Consider the following 21,929-nt stretch of genomic DNA (forward strand, 5'->3'; position numbering starts at 1 on the left):
TCCAATTTATATTGTAATACAGCAAGAGAAAAAAGTGTAAAGAAAAAATGGATAATTTAAATGGGGTACATGTTTGAATTTAAAAATATATACATTTCCCATTAAATTACAACATAGGTTTAAGTGATAACTAGAGTTCTTTCAGTAAATGTAAATAACATTGAAAATATATGAGGAAGAATAAGCATCTTAAGTTGGTGTTGTAAGTGTGATGTTGATGTAATAATATTGGAATATGTGAGATTTCGGGCAGAAGTAGTAGGATGACAAACAGAAAAACTTTGGGAAGGAGACACGATATGGAACTTAGAAAAAGAACCATGTTCCAGCATAGTGGTGCTTTGTAGGAAGTCAGTGAAGATGCTGAATGTAACACTGGTAATGATGGGAAGATTATGCCATCTGCAGTCTCCAATAGTTAATCTGGTATGTAGAATTATAACATTGCATGCTTATGAGTAAAAAAAGATAATTTATTTCACAAAATTCTGGACTATGTAGTAGTAAATATGAGTATAATATTGATGGGAGATTTTAATTGTGCTTTGGGAGGAAAAAAAAGAGAGGCAAAGATGTTAAGAAAATATTTGAGGTTATAAAATGTAATTTTAAATGTTTGGAGATTAATTTGTGGACTTAGTCTATTTCTGTCTTATATATACCTTGACTGTTTCCTTGCAAAAAACAAGCTTTAAATGTTGCTGAAGAAGAGAAGCATATAACAGTTTTTTTCAGATTATTCAGCCGTATGGATAAAGATAAAGGAAAATAAGGAATGTATCAGATTGGGAAAAGGAATAAAAAGAATAAATGAGGAATTATGATGATGAAAAAATTAGTTAAGGAAATATTACATTTTCACTAGAGTATGTTATAAAAACTGATCTGAGTGTTGACTTTTTCAAAAAAAAAAGAAATATTGTTTATAATGGCAGTCAGGTGGAAGAAAAGTAGACAAAACAAATGTGTATAGATGTTGTATTAAAAGATTTGGAAAGAAATGACAGAGAATATTTTGTGAGAGAATTGAGAATTTATGAAAGGAATACAAGAGAAATTTATTTAAACAACGGTATTGTTTACAAGGTAAAGGAGAAGAGGTTATCAACTTACTTAAGTAGTATAGTTAAAGAAAAAGCTAGTGTAATGAGAGAAATGAAAGATGATAGAGGAGAGGTAAGAAGATCTTGGAAACAAATTACGAATATTGTAATTAATGTAAAGAAAATGCTTCATGATAAAAAGAGTTTACAAAAAAGAATAAAATGTTAAAAATGATCAGATGTGGAAAATAATTAGAAAATTAATTATCTTTATACGAATTAGATAAAATTACTTGGACAAGTTAATTTACTGTCAGTTGCAGGCCCAGATGTAATAGGATACCAGTTCTGTAAGAAATTTACAGATTGGCAGAAAAGTACCTGTTGAATGAGTGGTTAAATTTAAGGTTTTATATATACAGATTTATCCAGTAGTGTATTTAAAATTTGTATGGGAAAAGGAAGATAGAATTGAAATCAAAATTTTCTGGGTAGTCTTTTGGGTTATATGTTCAGTTATGTATATTTAAAAGTTGAGATTAGTGCAATATGTTGGGTAGCTTGATCCGTTTCAGCATTTTGAGAGCATGGCTGTGATGAATGCAATGGTGATAGCAGTAAGAAGAGTTTGTGGCAAATTTATTTTAGCACTGCTCTAGCTTAGTTTTCTGGAGCATGGATAGGTTTGTGAAGATCTGTAACACGAATAATAACATAGTCTCCCAGAGTTGTAGTATATTACTGGATGCCCAGGACAGAATATCCTAATGTATTGGGATGTTATTTCCAGGACGGATGTATACTTCAGTCTTACAGACTTTTGTAGGAGTTAAGTTTTAGAAAGGAAATTAGTAAGTCTGTTTTCTTGAACTGGGATTGGCTCTGATGATATGGTAAGATGTTGAGATGGCTGGGATATAGAATGGCTACTCCACCTGCTTTTTTTATCTAAACAGTCTGCTGTTTAAGTATGCTATATCCTTGTGGAAGTTATTTGCTGTCCTTGATGGCGAATGTTAGCCAGGTTTCATTAGCTACTAGTACATTGGGGGTATGATGGGATATGAAGGCATTTAAGTCAGCTAGTTTGTTTGACATGGTTCTCAGGTTGATATTTATGATTTTTAGCCCTTTGCTGTCTGATAGTTTTTGGTGTTTTTAGGAAGCTGGTATTGGAGGTGGGGATTTGGTTAAGACTTGTTTTTAAAACTGGACCAGGGTTTGCCTGTATGTTTCCACAGTGTTTTAATATGATGGGAAGCAAAATCTAGGAGATATTTTTATATTTTTATTCCTGGTGTTGAATATAGTTTTTATGCGTTTAATATGGTGTACTTAAATAGATGAAGAAAAGAGGTGTGGTAGAGGTTGTGGGCTGTGATGCTGGTTTGTTTGGGTGAGTTTGTAATGCTGTTAGTTGAGGTGGGGCTATATGGATGGTTAATATTGTAATTACCCACCACTGGGCCAGTAATCAAGGAGCCTCAATCCTCACTGCTGGCAACAGTGGGGGACGTTCACTGGGAGGATGAAAGGTACACATACACACAGTATTGCAGCTGTCTGCATCAAGTGCAGTTTCCCTTAAGAGCACAAAGAGACCACAGTCAGTCCGGGGATGGTTTCTCACTCTTTCTCCAGATCCCCAATAAGACTCCCCACTGGCACAGCTATAGAGTTGAGCCCTTAGCCAGGGTTCCAAGCCAAGTCCTCCAACACTCTCTATCCTTCCAACCAGTATTTTGTGCGTCTCTGCCCAAGTAACTGACACACACACACTCTTGGAGATTTGTTGTATACACACACACACACACACACACACACACACACACACACACACACACACACACACACACACACCTAGAAAAAGCTGGTGCAGGTTTACTAGCAATGCCCCCTTCTGCCCAGACTATAAGGGAGTTACCACTACCACCAGAAACCCTTATCAGCTACTTTAAGGCTCTTAAGAAAGGGTGTCCAAGTTTACTGTGTAATATTAATACTAATGCAAATGGTAGTTTAACCAAGAGCAAGGCTATTAGGAGTGACCCACACAGTGTCACCAAATAAATATGCAAGTACTCTCGAAACTTAAATATCTCTACACAGATCAGCCGCGATGAAAGGTTTAAATATATTTAATAATAAAAGAACAAGACAATACTAAGTATATCTTCACAGTTCAAAACCACAGTAAATATTTAAAACAACATTGCAGTACATTCTCAAATAAAGAACAATATCTAAACTAAGCTTTACTATTTTCCTGACTGTATCTGTGAGAGGTATACTGTTCCCAGGAAACTTGCTTCATTAGAGCAAAGCAGATGTTTTGGTGAATGGTTCTTTTCATTATTGTTAGGCCCAATACAAAGTGCATAATGCTGTGTCTCACTATGAGACTTCTCAAATTAATATCTAAAATATTACTGCTGGGCTAGCTTGAAGAATGACATAATTTCTGGTCATCTGACTTCTAGTTCCCAGGCCAAAACCCCCATTGCTAGAAGCTGGCAGCATTTAGCATCTACCTGTAAAAATGTACAGGCAAGGGCTTTTTCTCATCTTTGGCATATGCTGGAAGTCATAAAATGATTGCATTCCTTCATGCTTCAAAAGTAGCAATTAGTTCACTCCAAGGACATGCAGAAAACTTCCTTGTACTTGTGTGTGTGTAGCTGCATTGAAAACTTGAGATATAGCCTCTTTTTATTGCATCCTACTAAAGTTTGGTGGACTGAGGTTAGCCTCCTGCAGTCCAGTTTCCATTGTTAAAAAGTATTTAAACAGTTAAAATAGTGCATATGCATTTCTGTTCTCTTCCTGTAGGGCACACTGTGGTTACATTTCAAACAGCTCTTGGCAAATACCTTTTCAACACACACATCTGTACAGGCAGTTTGATATACACATGACATACAGTTCTAATACATTTTGTAACACAAGCATCTTGTATAAATCCATTTCGATATTCACCTATGAGATATAATTATCTACAAAATTCCACCTAGCTGTGCTGTCAGTATCTCCTTTTGTCACAAATATAAGGAAGATTGTGGTAGTATGTTAATTGCGTGAGCAAGAGCAGAAAGATTGAGAGAGTTGCATGTATAAGTATGTTGCTGTGTAGGGTGTTAGGAGTAGCAAGTTAGCTGAATGTAGGAATAGGTAGTAATAGATAGTGGAAGATTTGAATAATGAAGTATTACAAGTGGGAGAATTCAAGTTTAATCCATGTACGAAGAGTACTGTGGTGGTGGTAGTTGTAATAGTATTACAAATCAGCAAAATGTGTGTAGGATTAGGATATGTGTTTGAATAAAGATAGAGTGCTTGCTTGTATAGTGGCATAGAAGTGATTTAAAGTAATGAGAGAGGACCTTCCACAGACCCATAAGTCTCAGTAGCCTCATATGCAAAGCAATGGAAAGACTTGTCATGCAACTGATCAGTAAGGACATTGGGAACTTCCAAACACTGGACCTGTCCAAGTTTGCATTCATCAAGGGCAGATCATGTTTGCCCAACCAGGTGGGTTTTTTGAAAAGGTCACCAAAGCAATGGATGAAGGAAAATGGTACAGACCATGCACCTTGACCTTTTTGCCAAAGCTTTTGACACAATCCCCCACTCAGGCACAGTAGAAAAGCTGAATAATCCCGTTATTTGTTAGACTGCCAAAGAGAAGGTGCAGGAAATCCAAAATAGGGGAGCTACACAGAGGCCTGTCACCAGTGGAAGCCCCAAGGGTTCTGTGTCGGAACCTTTCCTATTTGGTGGCTACTTCTGAAGTAAAAGCCAATACCAAGGGGCTCTGGCTGGTTAAGATTGCAGATGACTTCAAGCTAGGAACAGTTATGGAATCCCCATTGAATGATTCATTGGTGTGCCCTGTATAAATAACTGGTGCCAAAATTATGGACTGAAACTAAGTACCAAAAAATGCATTATATCCTTTGTGAGGCCTTCTACCCCGGGGAGCTGCCATTTCTCACTCCTGGTCAGTTGTTTTGGAGAATATTACAATTCTTTTTATAAATCCTTTGCCCAGTTTTCAGCTAGGGGAATAATGTGAGTTTTGAGTAGAGATCTGTTTTTCCAACATTGTTCATTTGTTGTTGATGCTATGATGGCTATTCCACATTGCAGAGACATATTTTTCCAGATTTGTAAGATAGCATTGTTTGTGGATGACATAATAATGCATCTCCTGTCTCCCTTGTTGCACATAGCCTTGGATGTTTGCAACTCTTATTGCAAGCAACAGTTGGGGAAAGTCTTCCCTGTTCCTCTGGATAAACTCAGTTTATCTGACAACCCCCACCACTTTTATCCTCACTTATGACCCAGGTATCTTCCTTATTTCCAGTTAGTTTTGATAGGAAGTTTAAATGTAGCCATTACCCTTCACATAATATCCAACTTATACTATCACACATTTTCTCTGCAGTCAGGCTTGCCGATAGTAATGACGATTTTTATTTTTTGTCTTGCTCAGCTTTCTGATTCAGAGGTCTTTTAATGTTGTCAGATATCTGCCCTCCTCCTACAAATCTACACAGATCTAGGTCTATATATTTTGGTAACATTTTTGCTAACTTTTTTTGGGTAATAGCGACATAGTTTCTAGTCATGACTTAACATTGAATTTGTTCTGTATGAGGCAGGATCTACAGGACTTTTCCTCTCCAGGTAAAACCACAACACCCCCTTACTTCCCAGATGACATATCCTGCCTTCTATCAAGACACTATTAAATAAATTCCCATAACTCCCAGATTTATAAGGGTATGCAGTTAGACTGCTCATCACCAGTTTCCTTTCTTCTTCCTATATGTTTACAGTTAACTGTTAGATATCTAATTCCATCACATTTGATATGCCCACGAAAACCATGAAATCTTATATTGGTCCACCCATTTGTTTCTTTATAAAGACTTTCCTATAATGTTTTCCTAATTCCTCCTGGGTTTTTAATTATTTTTTTCTGGATTTGGGGTCCCTCAGGTTTACTACTGCTCTGTTTACTTTCTGCCTCCTTAACATTTGTGTTTAAAAAGCATATGCTCTGGGGTTATTGTCATAAAAATGAATTACCTAAGCCACTTTTTCACATTTCTGCTATTATCCCAGTACTTTTTTATTCCTGCTGGCACCTCTCAATTGCTCCTTTTCTGTCAGTGAGGTTCTGTAAATTATTCTGTAGTACTTTAACCCTTGCCAGTCCCTTACAGTATTTTTCTTTCCCATAATTTTATTTCCTTACTTCAGCTGTAACTCTAAGGGCCAGATTCATGAATGCCTGTACTAAGTGTACATGAACTGAATTTATGAACCTCACTACCACATTTTTTTGTGCTGTCCATTCTATACTAAGTGTACACGGTCTACACTTTGAGGTAAACTTTATAAATCCCTTTGATATTTAAAGCTGCAAGAAAATCAGTAGGAAAACTAAAACCAGGAGGAAGGCTGGTGGGAGTTGTGCTTATTCACTCTGAATTGTGTATACTTGGTGTAGGCATTCAAAAATCCGGCCCAAAGTCTCCTTTCACTTCTTCCCAAGCACCAGCTATCTAATCTGACTCTTCCTTTCTTTCTTTCTAGATTTATTCCTTTTAATACCTACCTTTTCAATAAATAAGTAGGGGAGCAGAATTTCATTTATTTCAGTAAGAATCTGCCCTCTGTAGTAATAGTTTCCCCTCCTTGGAGTCCCTCAACGCATCCTTATTACAGACTGTATACCATTCTCCACTTGTTATTAGAATTCTGTGTTGAAAGCTTATTTCCCCTACCATTTTCCTTAGTTCTAAATAAGCACTCTAGGATGAGACAGACAAACATAGGTAGGTACTAGGCTATCTGCCCGAAGGCATTTATAATCCTAGCCAGAATGTGTTGGCTTTCGCCGCCCCCTTAGATTAGTTCCCTGTGCCTCTGTCAAGCAGAGCCACTGAAGTGATCCCCGAGGTAAACTTTGTTTCCCATCCACTCGTCAAGATTTCTTTTGAAGAGTGTTAGCGAGGAGCTCTGCCTGATGTAGATTGGGATCTTGTTCCAAAGCATGGGAAGTCTCTGGGACAGGAATCTATCCCTCCAGCATGTCCTATTTATTGTTGTGGTGAGGTTTAGATCCCTAGAGCATGTGGCTCGTGGGGATAAGATTTTCTTTAGGTGGAGCATGTCCATCAATTCTGGTTTGGACATGGCCTTGTATGTCAGGCAGAGATCACCTCTGAGTAGGCGGTATGCAACAGAGGACAGCTGTAATTTCTTCAGTCGAGCTGCATAGGGCATCTGTTTGAGGCCAGTGATCCTCTTGGTGAGGGTACTTCTGCAGTCTTTCCAGCTGTTGCAGGTGTCTTGTAAGGTACATCCCAAATGGGGCATTGTACTCTATGATGGGTCTGATGAGTGATGAGTAGAGGGGTACAATGACCTCTTTTGATCTGGATGTGAACCCTTTTGTGATTAGGTGGGCCACGTAGAAGGATTTTCTAACCACTTTGGCAATGTGATTATCAAAGTTGAGATTACCATCTACTTGGGTCCCCAGATCCCTTATTACGTCTTCCTTATTTAGGGGACTACCACCTATGTGGTAGTTTGTGGGTACTTTGTTTTTTCCAAAGGGGATGACTATGCACTTTTTGGCATTTAGCTTGAGGCCATGATTAAATTATAGCCCATAGTTTGCAATTGTCTGCGAACTTGGTCAGCCATAGTCCTCCTGTGCTTACCTGTACCTCTGAGAAGTATATGCCGAACAGGAGGGGTCCTAGGACTGAGTCCTGGGGAACTCCACTTGTAACCGATTTAGAGTCGGACCTAGCTCCCGCAACTCTCACCATGTGGGTTCTGTCCGTGAGCCAGTTGGCAACCCATCTTGTGATGTAGGGGTTTATGTTCAGGCTGGTGAGCTTGTCTATAATACCAGAATGGGGAATGGTGTTGAAGGCCTTGCGAGGTCTAGGTAGTCTGTGTGTACCACATACTTAAAGTAATTCTGTTTCCAGGCCAGTAGCCTCTCACTGACACAAACCTTCCATGCCCATCCTTTATTTCCTTCTCTGTTAAAGGAACCCCTCTCCCTAGTAATATCACCCCTTCTGCCTCTGTCCTTGCTGTACAGCTGATTAACCCCCCATCCTTTTTTTATCCATCTCTCTTGTTCACCCTTGTTTAAATGGGTCTTCTGCTGTATTATTAGCACCCCATGTCTGTGTATTAAGATAACACTCCTTTTTTTGGTTTTGTAGAAACTGTGAAAATTCACATTCCAGGCTCATTTTCAAAAAGAAGCCATTTCCATATGCAGTCCAGTTTTATAGGTTCATAGGTAGGTACAAGGCTATCGGCCCAAGGGCCTATGTAAGTCTAGCCAGTAAGGTTCCTTAGCTTACGCCACCCAAGAAAGTTATTTTCCTGTGCCACTGTCCAGCAGAGACAAAGAAGTGATCCCCGGGGTGTATTTCCTATTTCCCATCCACTCATCAAGATTTTTCTTGAAGAGTGCTAATGAAGAACTGTGCTTGACATAGATGGGTAGCTTGTTCCAGAGTATAGGAAGTCTCTGGGACTGGAATCTATCCCTCCAGCGTGTCCTGTTTATTGTGGTGACAAGGTTTAGGTCCCTAGAGCGTGTAACTCGGAGGGATTGGGATTTCTTTAGGTGTAGCATGTCCAACAGCACTGGGTTTGACATAGCTTTATATGTTAGGCAGAGATCACCTCGGAGTATGCGATGTGCTATGGAGTAAAGCTGGAGTTTTTTGAGGCGGTGAGTGTAGGGCATTTGTTTGAGGCCAATAATCCTCTTTGTGAGGTACTTTTGTGGCCTTTCCAGCTGCTGCAGATGTCTTGTGAGGTACATGCCAAAAGGGGCATTGTACTCTATAATGGGTCTAATGAGTGATGAGTAGAGGGGAACAATGACCTCTTTTTTCTTGGATGAGAACCCTTTTATGATGAGGTGTGCCACGTAGAAGGACTTCCTGACTACTGTGGCGATGTGACTATCAAAGGAGAGACTACTGGCCACCTGGGTCCCAAGGTCTCTTATCACGCATTTGGTGTTAAGTAGATTGCTGCCTATGTGGTAGTTCATGGGTACAGAGTTTTTACCAAAGGGGATGACGCTGCACTTTTTGGCATTGAGCTTGAGGCCATAGCTCTGACACCAGGCATCTGTCTCAATGAGGCCCTTCTGTAGAATGTCCACATCATTTGGGGACTTGACTATAGCTCCTAGTTTGCAGTCATCTGTGAACTTCGTTAGCCAGAGGCCTTCTGTGTTAGCCAGTACTTCAGAGAAGTAGATACCAAACAGGAGAGGTCCCAGGATGGAACCCTGTGGTATTCCACTTGTCACTGCTTTGAGGTCAGATTTGGAGTCTGCAACTTTTACAGTGTGGGTTCTGTCAGTGAGGCATTTGGCAACCCATCTTGTGATGTAGGGATTTCTACCTAGTTTAGCGAGTTTAGCTGTAATTCCAGAATGGGGGATGGTGTTGAAAGCCTTGTTGAGGTCAAGATAGGCTGTGTGAACCACCTTACCCTCATCCACTGCTTTGGTGACTGCCTAAAAGAAGTTGATCAGATTCAGGAGGCATGATCTGCCTTTAACAAACCCGAACTGGGTGGGATCCACAGTTTGGAGATTACCAATGTCTTTGTTTATGAGTTCCATGATGAAACGTTCCATGGCCTTGCAGACCATGCTCGTCAGGCTAATAGGTTGATAGTTCCTGGGATCAGTGGTGGCTCCCCCTTTGTGGAGTGGGGTAACTGTTGCTGTGCGCCATTCAGTGGGCACAAAGCCTGATGAGAGGCTATTATTGAACATGGTGCTTAAGTGGGGAGCCAGTTCGTTCTGAAGTTCGTGTAAAACGCAGCCTGGGATGTTGTCCCATGGATGCTGTGTTTTTGGCTTTAGAGAGTGCAGCTTTTACCTGCATAATTGTGATTACAGGGACTCTGCATTCTTCCTGTATAGATATGGGCCCTTTAGGGGGTGAGAGGGGGGTAAAGTTAGCACTGAACCGATCTGCCAGGATGTTGGCAATATCGGTTGGTTCTGTAATTTTCGTGCCTTTGTGCTGTAACTCAGAGCAGATCTGGGTGTTGCCTTCTAGATTATTGACATAGCTATAGAATGCTTTGTGGTTGTCCTTGGATTTAGTGGCGATTTTGTTTTCATAACTAGCTTTGGAGGATCTTATAAGGGATCTCAGCTTCTTACTGAGGCTGACCAGGGAGCTCCTCCACTCATGGGATTTTACTCTCTTTTGCAACAGTTTCTTCCTTCTGTTGTACAGTTTGTTTATGGCAGGGGACCACCAGATTGGCTTCCTTTCTTTGTCATGGCACAATTTATTTAATGTCTGGTCCTCCTCAAAATTGCATTCCCATCCCATTCAGTGAATTGCATTTCAATTCTTCACATGACAATACTGAAACCATTTTTGTTGCACACGTTACACATTGTAATACTTTACCTGAGAGAGTGAGATTTAGAGATCATTGTGAGGTCAAATTGGAGGAAAGCAAAGCTAATACTTTTTCAGTATGAAAAAGGCATTTGACTCTATAGAATGGTATTTTTTTATATAGATGGTAAAATGATTTTTAATAAGTAAATGATATGCAAGTTCTGGGTAAACACACATTGCAGAAACATCAGGGAACCCATCCCCATTGACCTGATCATTTTGGAGGATATTATCAGAAGAGGAACAGTGCTACGGTGCCCACTCTCTCACCTCACCCTTTCATTCTGGTTGTAGAGGTCAAAGCCTAGAAAGTAAGAGAGCTTAGAAGGGTTGAAGGCAAAGGGAGGAGGCAGAGCAAAATTTTACTACTTTTGCAGATGACTACATTCTTCTTTTAGGAGGAATTCAGCACAAATTGAATACCTAAGGTCTGGGCCTCAAAAATCTAGAGCATAGTACATAAAAAAATAAAAGGAAAAGAATTGCAGTGCCTTGAATAAATAATTTATTAAAAAAGAGAAGAACTTGAATAACATACCATTCTCATTTTTTTGTTCTAACATTGAAGAACAAATGTAATTGCAGTGATGAATAGTCCTAGAAATGACTGTTTGCATTGGAGAGCCATTTTATACCCACACACACACACAGACACACACACACACACACACACAGAGTATACATGTATATTACAGGACAGGAGAATGTGTTAAAGACCTTCAGAGGCTCTGCTTTGTTTCCTTGGAATGGGAAACAGCTGAGAATGGCAGAACAAGGATTTCAAGTTGGAAGAGAGGTGTGGTCTAGTGAGTACCATGTCGAGAGAGGAGAGAGAGACACTAGAGTTTACCAGCTGCTAAAAGAAAATTAAGAGCCACAATCAAAATGGAAAAGAACATTGGGAATTTAAGGTAAAACAAGAAGCAAGGATGTTAAAATTGGGAATAGACAAGATAACAGATGATAGTCCAAAAGAGGTGAAGAGGAGACTAGAACTGAATTGGTATAAGGGATTGATAGGGAGGAACAATGCTACGATGCCCACTCTCTCACCTCACCCTTTCATTCTAGTTGTAGAGGTCAAAGCCTAGAAAGTAAGAGAGCTTAGAAGGGTTGTAAGAGCCTCTTTAACCCTAGCCATGCTTTCCCAAATGAATTTGACATGATTAACCTAGGGTGCTTGAAATGGTTGAATTTCAGCTTGGATAATGGGTGGTCAAGCATTTACAGGCTGAATCTGTCCATAAAAGGTACCACACCAGAGTTAAATTTCTGATTTCCCATTCACTTGTCCATGTTACCTTGAATTTGGTTGGAAAAGACCTCTGCTTCACATGGAAGGGAAGCCTGTTCCAGAGGAGGGGATAATCTCGGAGACCTGTACTTGTCTGTCCAACATATCCTACTTGTGTTGCAGGTGAGAGTTAAGTCCCTAGATCAGGTATTTCTAATGCTGTTTGTTTTGTGGATGTGCAGTAGGTCCATTAGAGTGGAATCAGACTGTGCTTTCTAGGCCAGGCACAGACCACATTGCAACAGTTTGTAGGAAATCAAATACAAGGATAGTAGTGCTTTGTGGTGGTCCACATAGGACATATTGTTTACTTCCAGTATTCTTTTTGTGAGGAACCTCTGTCATTACTCCTGTTGTTGCAAATGCCTTGTCAGATAACATACCAAAGGGAGTATTCTATTCGATGGCTGGCCTAATGAGGGCTGAGTACAGCAGAGCAATGACATTCTTATGCCTAGATGCCATACCCTTGCTTATAAATTGTGCAGCGTCGAATGATTTTCTCACCACCATAGATGAGTAATGGTCAAAGGCCAGGTTACCTTCAATATGCATATCCAAACCTCTGACCACTAGGCTTACTCTTAGGGATGTAATATTCTAGTAATTTACAAATGTGGCCATTTTTCCAAAGGATACTGTTATACATTTCTTTGCACTGAGTTTTAGACTATGGCTTTCACTGCAGTTATTTGTCTGTCAGGCCTGCTTAAAGGGTATTTGTGTCTTTGGGAGATTCAGCGACTGCATTCAGCCAGAGTCAGTTGACATCAGCCTTGACTTCAGTGAAGCAGAAGCCAAAAGAAGAAGCCTCAACACCAGTCTCTGAGGAGCTTCTCTAGTGACTTGCTTCTTCGTGGAGGTGGCTGACCCTGTCTAACTTCTGGGATCCTGTGAGCCAACAACCTAGCCATCAGATGGCACATGGGTTTAAGCATATTGTAGTGAGTTTATCTACAATGCCTGAGTAAGGTATTGTGTTGAATGCTTTGGTCAAATTGAAATATGCATTATGCTCTGTTTTTCTCCCATCCATGCCTTTAGTGTCCTCCTCAAAGAAGTTCACTAGGTTGAGTAGGCATGAGCAGGCCTTGATGAAACCAAACTGGGTTTGACCCAATGTCTGTTGGCTTTCTGTATTGTTGGCTATCATTTCCATGATAATTTCTTTCCATGGCTTTGCATACGAGACTAGTCTGCAGTTTCCCAGGTCTATAGATGGCCTACCACCCCTTTATGTAGCGGTGTAACAGTTGTAGTCCTCCACTGGCTTGGCACAAAGCCTGTCTAGATAGTACAATTGAATCATGATTCTAGTGAGTCTGAGTGCATTGAGGACCTGCTCCCTAATGATAGTTGGGGAAGGATTGTTTCACTGCATTTTCTGGGAAGTGATGGGGTAAACATTGGAGGTAAGATTTGCTTTGTCATCCAACTCAGTATAGATGACTCTATTCACGATTAGGATGTGACATTGCCGTGTTTTGCTTTTGAGGTTGTGGACATAGCTGAAGAAGGTCTTCAGGTTGCCCTTTGTGTGGTGGGAGGCTTCTTTTTACCTCAAATGTAGCTTTGGTAGATTTGGTTAGTCCATACAATTGATGGTTTTGGATTGACGAGGGTGTTATTACCTTACTGAACATGGCCCATCCTACTTTTGGCCATGAATTTTTTTTTTGTTATACAACCTATTAATGTTTGGATTCCCCTAGTGTGGCTTGTGTTTTGCGATTTTTCTGTGCTTATTTTGGGTAGGTACAGCTGTCTATATGCAGCTGTTTACATGATTCTTACAGGGTTTCTGTGAATAGTTCTGCATTGGCAGCAGTACCCTCATGGTTTGGGGTGCTTGGAATTTTGCTACAGTTAATAGTACAAAGTTAGCAAAGTTCCAGATTTATCTGGGTTCCTGGGTTTAATTTTTATCTTAAGGGAAACAGGTTCATGGTCTGACCTGATTAGTGAAGATGTTATGATGAGGTGGTGGCTACAGTGTTTTCCTGTGTTTGAGAGGACCAGGTCAAGGATGTTAGCACCACTAGTAGGCATATGGACCAACTGGCCCAGGGTGTTTTGTGCTGATAAAGTCCAGGGATTTCTGGGCCTGCATGTTTGAGGTCATGTATAATTCCCAGTTTATACTGGGGTAGTGAAAGTAACGATAGTGGGTAGCCCCTACTAACAACCATCGATTTAATATAATTAATCTCTTCTTTCATACTCTCACAGTCAGAAGTCATGTGGGCAGCCCTAATACATTGTCCTTTATATGTGTTTTTTAGCATATGTGGTGTACTCCAAATAACTATTGGAAAAAGTGTCTTTCCGATAAATTCTTGACTGAAACCCTTCGCTGGTATGTTTAATATAAGTATCCAAGTACGCGATAACCATCAGGACTATATTGATGTGTGAACTTCAAAAAGTCACTAGCACTGTTCAAAAATTCAATAAAAGACTCAATGTTTTCTACAGGTCTGTCCCACAAAATAAATATGTCATCCAAAAATCTTGAATAGTAGGTGACATATTTGTAATAACTGCTACTAAATAGTTTTGTCATCTCCCATTCAAACATAACAAGATTCGCAAATACGGGGGCACAAGAAGCCCCCATTGCTACCCCCTTGGTTTGTCTAAAATTTTTCCTTCAAAATGTATGTAATTATGATCTAACACCATGGTCATCATATCCATAATAAGACATATCCTGTCCCATTCCATGTTGGAATACTTCCTCACACTGTTACAAAAGTCTTTCAGTCCCTGCTGTTTAGGTATGCAGGAAAACAGATCAATAACATCTGTAGTGATACATATTAAATCTTTTATCCATATATTTGGAGTTAAATTAGCCAAGAATATCCATGAATCTTTAATTATGTGAGGAATATTTGCATATATGGGTTAAGACATAAGATAATTGCTACATTTCTCCCAGGCCACCCGATCTACCAAGCTGACTGCAAAGATATAGGCTAGTGCATATCCATAGATCTGATGTTGTCAGTCTTCATCTGATTCAAAAGTGGGCTGTCTGATCTGACAGGATCCAACCTTGGCACTGATTAGGAAGAGTTTGCTTCTGAGCTCTGGCTCCTCCCCTACCCACAATCCTCTGCAATCCACCTCAACACCCCAGATCTCATTTGCCATGGAAGGTTTCAAACATTTCTTTGTGGTCTTCATTTTTTTTGTGTTGTTTTACAAGCAGTTATATCCTTTTCCACTCCTCCCCTTTACAGTTAAGCTTAGATAAAACAAGATAGGATATTTTTCCATCTTAGTTCGTTAATTAGTAAGCTTGTTTGGTAGTTTAAGTCGTAACGTAATATAATAATTCATAGGCCACTTAGTTAAGTTAGGTTGTTGTTAGCAGTATATAAATAGTTTTTTTCTACTATTTTTTTCTTGTTGTGTGCCTAGTTAGTTTAGCGACAGTGTCCAATATGTCAGAGACCCAAGGCCTTAAAAAATGTCTGGAGTGCAGCCATAAGGTGCCTCCACAAGACCCTCACCAGAAATGTGTCTACTGCCTGGGGGCAGAAAACTTACAAAATTCTTACCAGGCTTGGACTTCTTTCTGTGCTAGGGCTGTTCAACAGAGGAAAGAAAAATTAAATAGTTCAGCAGACAAGATACCTTTAACTATCTCCTTCCACCTCCATTTCTCCAGCAGCTAAGGAAAAGAAGGGTAGAGAATCGGGCAAGTCTAAAGCTAATGAGAAATGTAAAGATAAGGATACAGAGGGTCTATATTATAAGATCAAAACTTTAGGTAGTTGAATACCTAAAGCTCGATCTGTAAATATCGAAAGCTAAAAACCGCGAATGGCCACTTCTGCGAATTTTTCATCAGGGAAAAAATTTTGCTTGGCCATTATGTGGAATTTGCCCTTGTGAGTGATCTCGGAGTTGGTATATTTAGTTGGGGGCAAAGCCCCCCCACTTGATTTGAGTTTAAAAGTTTTTTTTTTTTTTCATAGGGCCAATTCTTTCCCTGTGTGGAAGTGGCCATTCACAGTTTTTAGCTTTTGATATTTACAGATCAAGCTTTGGGTATTAGACTACCTAAAGTTTCGATCTTATAATATACACCCTGATACGGATACTGAGGAAGAAGAGAAGTCAAGGAAAAGATTATTGGATCAGATTCCTGCTCAAGAATTGGATCCAAAGATTCCTTGGTGTTCATGTCTGTCTGCTTCTCAGATCCATTCGCCTCATAATCAGCCCCATCGATTCCTAGGCTGCATTTGCCGATATTGAAGGACAAGAGGCCTTCCAGACTTCTGTCTTTAACTTCCTTCACCTGGTCTTACAGGAGCTTCTTGGAGCAGGACATTGACAGGGTAATGACATTTCTTAGAGCTCTGAGTTCTTTTGGTACCATCACCATTGATTCTACCAGGTACAGCACCAATTACTCCTCCATTACAAATTCCAACACCGGTACGACCTTTGGATTCATTTGATTTGGTACCAGTCTGTCCTGAAGTAACTGGATCAGTACTGATACCATTTTGTACTTTGACCTTGACTGGATCCCTTCCTCTCTCAGCCCCGATGAGCTCGGAACCTCAAGGCAAAGTGTTCGGCACCAGGGTATGGGAGAAGGTGTTGAGAACTTCCTTACCTCTCTGTGCCTTGGCACTTGATAGTTTGGCACTGAGGTGTGCTTCGGATTCGAGGCCTTTTGGTTCTGAGGGGTCCCCCATAAAGCCAGGGAGTTCCTCAAAGCAGATAGCATCTTCAGCTTTTGATGCTTTTCAGGGGGTCCTTTTGACTCCGAGAGAAAGTGTCTTCACCCAAACCGGCATGACCTGAGCTGTGTGCGGAAGCTGTCTCTCTCCATTGTTACTTTGTTAGACAGGGACAGCTGGAATCTAGAAGCCAGGATGCTTATGTAATAAGCTCCCTGTCTGATTTGGAACCCTCTGATCTTCCTATGGAGCAGGTGTACCATAAGCAGATGTGTAAGCATAAACACATCAACTCATCTGTGGAGTCCATCACTGATGACGTAGACTTTTATGAAGGAGAAGGATCCCCCTGGTCCCCCATCTGAAATTGTCCCCTTCAGTGAAATTCTTGAATTTATGAAGCAGAAGGGGGGATTGTCCAACATCAGTCATTATCCAGAAGAGTCTGTGTTCCTGGAGGCCTTTTGTTCTGGCCTGCCAACATCCTGAGTGGCACCCTTTTTTGACCCTTTAGTTGTCCTGATGGCACAATCTGCATGGAAGGACCCAGATGTGGTGGAAGCCATTCCAAACAAACCTGATGGAATCTTATCTGCACCTGCTCATAGAAAACAGTGGAGGAAGGGGCCACTTATAGATGCAGTGGTGGTAGCTGCAGTTGCTATAAAAGAACTCTCAGAAGAGAATACTTCAGTCTATCCCCCCAACAGAGAATCCAGGGAGTAGGATTGTTTTGGGAAATGTACCTATGCTTCAGCGTTCTTTCCTTTGTGGGCGCTGAACTACCTAGCTCATATTACTTGGTTCCAGAGGGACTTGGCTAAGGAGATTTCCAAAGCTCTCGAAGGACAGATATCCAGAAAAAGGTGGAATCTCAGCTTATCAACGCAATTATTTAATTTGGCTATGTGGCTAATTTCCAATATGGCCAATGGTACAGAAAGAGAGCAGCAGTCACCGGCATTACTGTCCACCGACATGCTTAGATGTGTCTTTTTTTTGTGACTTCACAGAAGGTGAAAGAGACTTTAACTAGAAGTCAGCAAAATGGGAATACCCTCTCTGCTGTCTGCATCTGATTCTTCACTTCTCCTAGATCCTTTTCCAGGAATCAGAGGTCAGGGAAGAAGTTGTGGTTTAAGAAATCACTAGCATCCTGTCAAGACTCTTCTAGTTATAGGCCTTCCTGTGGCATAGTGGCATAGTGGGAAGTTGTCAAAACAGACATCGCCTAAGGGGCAGAAATGGACAGCAGAATCAGGGTTTCAGAGGACCTTTCTCTGAGAAACCAGTTTGCTGCCCATGAGAGGATGCCCAAATACTGTACTCTGGAAGTGGTCAGGGGACATTTATCTTTGCACTTCTCAGCCTTGCAGAGCATAACAACAGATTCCTGAGTGTTAGACATTATTTCCAGAAGCTACAAAATTCACTTTTCCCTTTATCCAGAATGAAGGAGAATTGTTCCCAATGAGTCAGCAGGAACTGGTCGTAGCAGAAATTTCAAATCTTCTTAAAAAAAAAAAAAAAAAAAAAAATGTCATCCAACTGTTCCTCAAAGACCAGCAAGGAGTCCGCTCAATGTTTTGTAGTTCCAAGGAAGACATCATGAAGGAGAGGACCAGTTGCAAAGCGGGAATCACAGTATGGGCAAATACAATGTGCAGCTGCATGCAACTGAATTATGCATTTCAAGTAATGCGGCGCTTCCACCATATTATATGTTTCTGCGAAGATGTTACTATTTAAAGAAGTGTTAAAAGACAAAAATGATACTCCTGCTGATGTGGTTACCAGTTTAGCTTTTTTCAGAGTTACAAGGAGGTGGAGTCCATGATGGGTTTTGCATGCAAGAAATTTAATTCTTGAGATGAATCGGTCCCAGGAAGCAAACACGTATGTAGCCTGACACTTGAAGGCAAGTTTGGAGTATCACTGTTTCAACTACAGCATATCTTTATGACATGGAAGAACATTTGCTGAAAATTCCACACAAATCCGGAGGACATGCAAAGGCATTCTGGCTGAGAACTAAACTAGAAAACCAAGCACTGTAGTTCAGGAAGACTAGCCACTAACACCTCCTTATCAGTATACATTGTTAGCATAAACCTACATGGTTGTGCATCTGTAAGTAAGCATGTGTCAGATACCTGTCTGTCTGTATACATACACACACACACACTCGCACACGCTCGCGTGCATGCACATACATATGTGTATGTATGACATGTATACACTCGCTTGCATGTGTAATATACATACATACTTATAAATAAATAATACATGCACAAACACTCTACCTGTAATCTGGAACCTTAAAGAACAAGTCATTATAAAACGGGCATATGGTGAAAATAATTTTCTCTCTATTAATTTTGTTTATAAATCAACTTTCTTGCTTCAGCCAAATAATTACTGGCAAAAGTAGGTGAGCAAATGTGTTAGGGTAACATCCTATACCCTTTAAAAGGATCGTACGTTGATTACACCAATACCATATCTTTGTATCTGTAAGCTTAAATGTTCAAACAATCCAATATCATAGGTGTGTACTAGATTAATGGCCCTGGAGCCTTCAGAACCCTAGCCCATAAAAGTACCCTGGCAATATGCCGCCCAACTTTAGCTCCTAGTACCCCTATCTAGTAGCGCCACTGAAGTGATCCCTGGGGTGAACTTTTTGTTACCCATCCACTCATCGAGATTCCTCTTGGAAAGGGCCAGCAAGGTGCTCTGCTTGACATGTATGGGACGCCTATACCAGAGCATGGGCAGTCTCTGGGTGATGAATCTGTCCTGTCCCTCCAGCATGTTTTGTTGATTGAGGTAATGAGATTAAGGTCTCTGGAGCATGTTGTGCGGAGGGATTGGGGTTTCTTTAGGTGTAGCATTTCTAGCAGGGCTGGGTCAGACATGGCTTTGTAAGTCAAGAAGTGATAGCCTCTAAGTAGATGATAAAGAGATGGAGAATAGCTGAAGTTTCTTGAGTCTGTCCATGTAGGACATGTGTTTAAGACTTAGGATCCTCTTCCTGAGGTACTTCTGTGGCCTCTCCAGCTGTTGGAGGTGTCTGGCGAGGTACATGGCAAATGGGACATTATACTCAATGATTGGCCTGGATGCAAAGCCCTTGGTTATAAGATGTGCCACGTAGAAGGACTTTCTGACTTCAGTGGCAGTGTGGTGGTTGAAGGAAAGGTTGCTGTCAACCTGGGTGCCCAGATCTCTTATAACACTGTGTGTTCAGTGGGCTCCCATAGATGTGGTAATTAGTGGGAACTGAGTTTTTACCAAAGGGGATAACAACTCATTTTTGTGGCATTAAGCTTAAGGCCATGGCTCCGACACCAGCCATTGGTCTCAGTGAGGCCTTTTTGTAGGATGTCTGCATCACTTGGGGAGTTAATAATTGCTCCCTGCTTGCAGTCACCTATGAACTTGGTCAGCCAGAGTCCCTCTGTGTTGGCCTGGACTTCTGAAAAGTAGATGCCAGACAGGAGAGGACCCAGGACCGATCCCTGTGGGACTCCACTCGTGACTGGTCAGCAGTCTGACTTGGAATCCACTACTTTCATTCTGTGGGTCCTACCTGTGAGCCAATTTGCAACCCACCTGGTGATATGGGGGTTGATGCCTATTTTGGTGAGTATATCAATAATTCCTGAGTGAGAAATGGTATCAAAGGCCTTGGCCAGATCGAGGTAGGCTGTGTGCACTGCCTTACCCTCATCCACAGCCATGGTGACTGACTCGAAGAAGTCAACCAGGTTAAATAGGCAGGATCTTCTTTTAACAAAACCAGATTGTGTGGGGTCCAGGGTTTGGAGATTACCTATATCCTTGTTAATCAGATGCATGATGATCCGCTCCATAGCTTTACATATCAGACTCGTCAAGCTAATGGGGCATAATTCCCAGGGTCTGTAGTCGCTCCCCCTTTATGGAGAGTGATGACTGTAGCAGTGCACCATTCGGTAGGGACAAAGCCTGGGGTAAGGCTGTGACTGAACAGGGCACACAGATGTGGTGCCAGTTCATTTTGTAGTTCATGTAGAACACAGCCTGGGATATTGTCAGATCCCATGGATGCTGTATTCTTGGCCTTGGACAATGTAGCTTTTGCCTATGCTGCAGAAACGCTGGGTACTTGACATTCTTCTGGTATTGTGATTGGTCCCTTTGGGGGGAGAGAGAGGAGTAAAGTTGGCACTGAATCTGTCAGCCAGTATGATGGCAATATCTGTTGGCTCAGTATAGGAGGTACCATTGTGCAGTAACTCAGAGCAAATATGGGTATTGCCATGTAGGTTCTTGATATAGCTATAGCAGGTTTTCTGGTTGTTTTTTGTTTGCCGCAATTCTGCTTTCATAGCTAGCTTCAGAGGATTTGATAAGGGATCTTGGCTTTTTGTTGAGGCTAATAAGGGAGTTTTTCCAGTCTTGGGACTTCACCTTTTTCTGCAGCAGTTTCTTCCTTCTGTTGTAGAGTTTATGGGGACCACCAAATTGGCTTCCTTTTTTTGGGAGGAGAGCGTCTTGGTTCTTTTGGGTATGGCTAGTTCCATGCATTTATGTATGTGTTCGTTCAGAGCATTGGTGTATGATTCGGCTGTCATGCAGCTATTTTCCATTGGTATGGGTGCAGTGAAGTTAGCCACCTCTGTTTTTAGGAGCCCAAAGTCAGCTTTAGAGAAGTTTTTCAAGGTGGTTACCCTTGCGGGGGGTGTGGGTGAAATGTGGATTTCCATAGTGATTAGTTTGTGGTCGGATGTAACCAGGGAGGAATTGATTATTGGTGTAGAGCAACGGTCACCCATGTTAGTGATAACCAGGTCAAGGATATTGCTTCCTCTAGTGGGAGTCAGGATGTGCTGGTCCAGGGCATTGGAATTGATGAATTCCAGGAAGCTTTGGGCCAGTGCATTGGTACTTGAGTAGTTTTCCCAGTTGATGGCAGGGTAGTTGAAGTCTCCTAGTATGAGAGTATGGGGTTAGATCTTGATTGATTCCAGGGTACTTAGGAACTTGGGTTGCGAGTATAAGGACATGGTTGGGGTATTTATTGTAACACTTTGTTTAGAAAGTTCGTGGAATGAAGTGATACCATAGTTTGATGTTTTTATTACTTAATTGTAGTTCCCATTTCATTGGTTATGTATTAATTACTTAATATATAAAAGGTGAAAGTAGAGAGATTGTTTTATCTGATGAAGTTGGTGACGAAAACGTGATTTTAACATTGTCAGCGTTAACCATTTTCATTTGTACAGGTTTCTATATTAAAGCTGTTCGTGTATTAACCTTCTGGGTTCGAGGTGCTTTTGTGTTGGTTTTCAAGTAACTTTTTGCACCTTCCGTTGATGTGGTTCTGGACATGGTTGGAGTCCTATAG

General features: G+C 40.9%; 1 protein-coding gene across 1 annotated transcript in view; it reads left to right on the forward strand.

Annotated features, from left to right (window-relative positions):
* Positions 1-21,929, forward strand: part of TBC1D15 (TBC1 domain family member 15) — a 2,197,436-nt gene that overhangs the window by 58,304 nt on the left and 2,117,203 nt on the right. The window contains exon 2 of the mRNA XM_044057253.1: positions 1,087-1,176. Within this exon, the coding sequence (XP_043913188.1) occupies positions 1,087-1,176 (90 nt within the window). The remainder of the gene's footprint in view (positions 1-1,086; positions 1,177-21,929) is intronic.

This window comes from Protopterus annectens, chromosome 15.part0 (genome assembly GCF_019279795.1).
Source record: "Protopterus annectens isolate FY-2018-M chromosome 15.part0, PAN1.0, whole genome shotgun sequence".
In the NCBI taxonomy this organism is placed as follows: Eukaryota; Metazoa; Chordata; order Ceratodontiformes; family Protopteridae; genus Protopterus; species Protopterus annectens.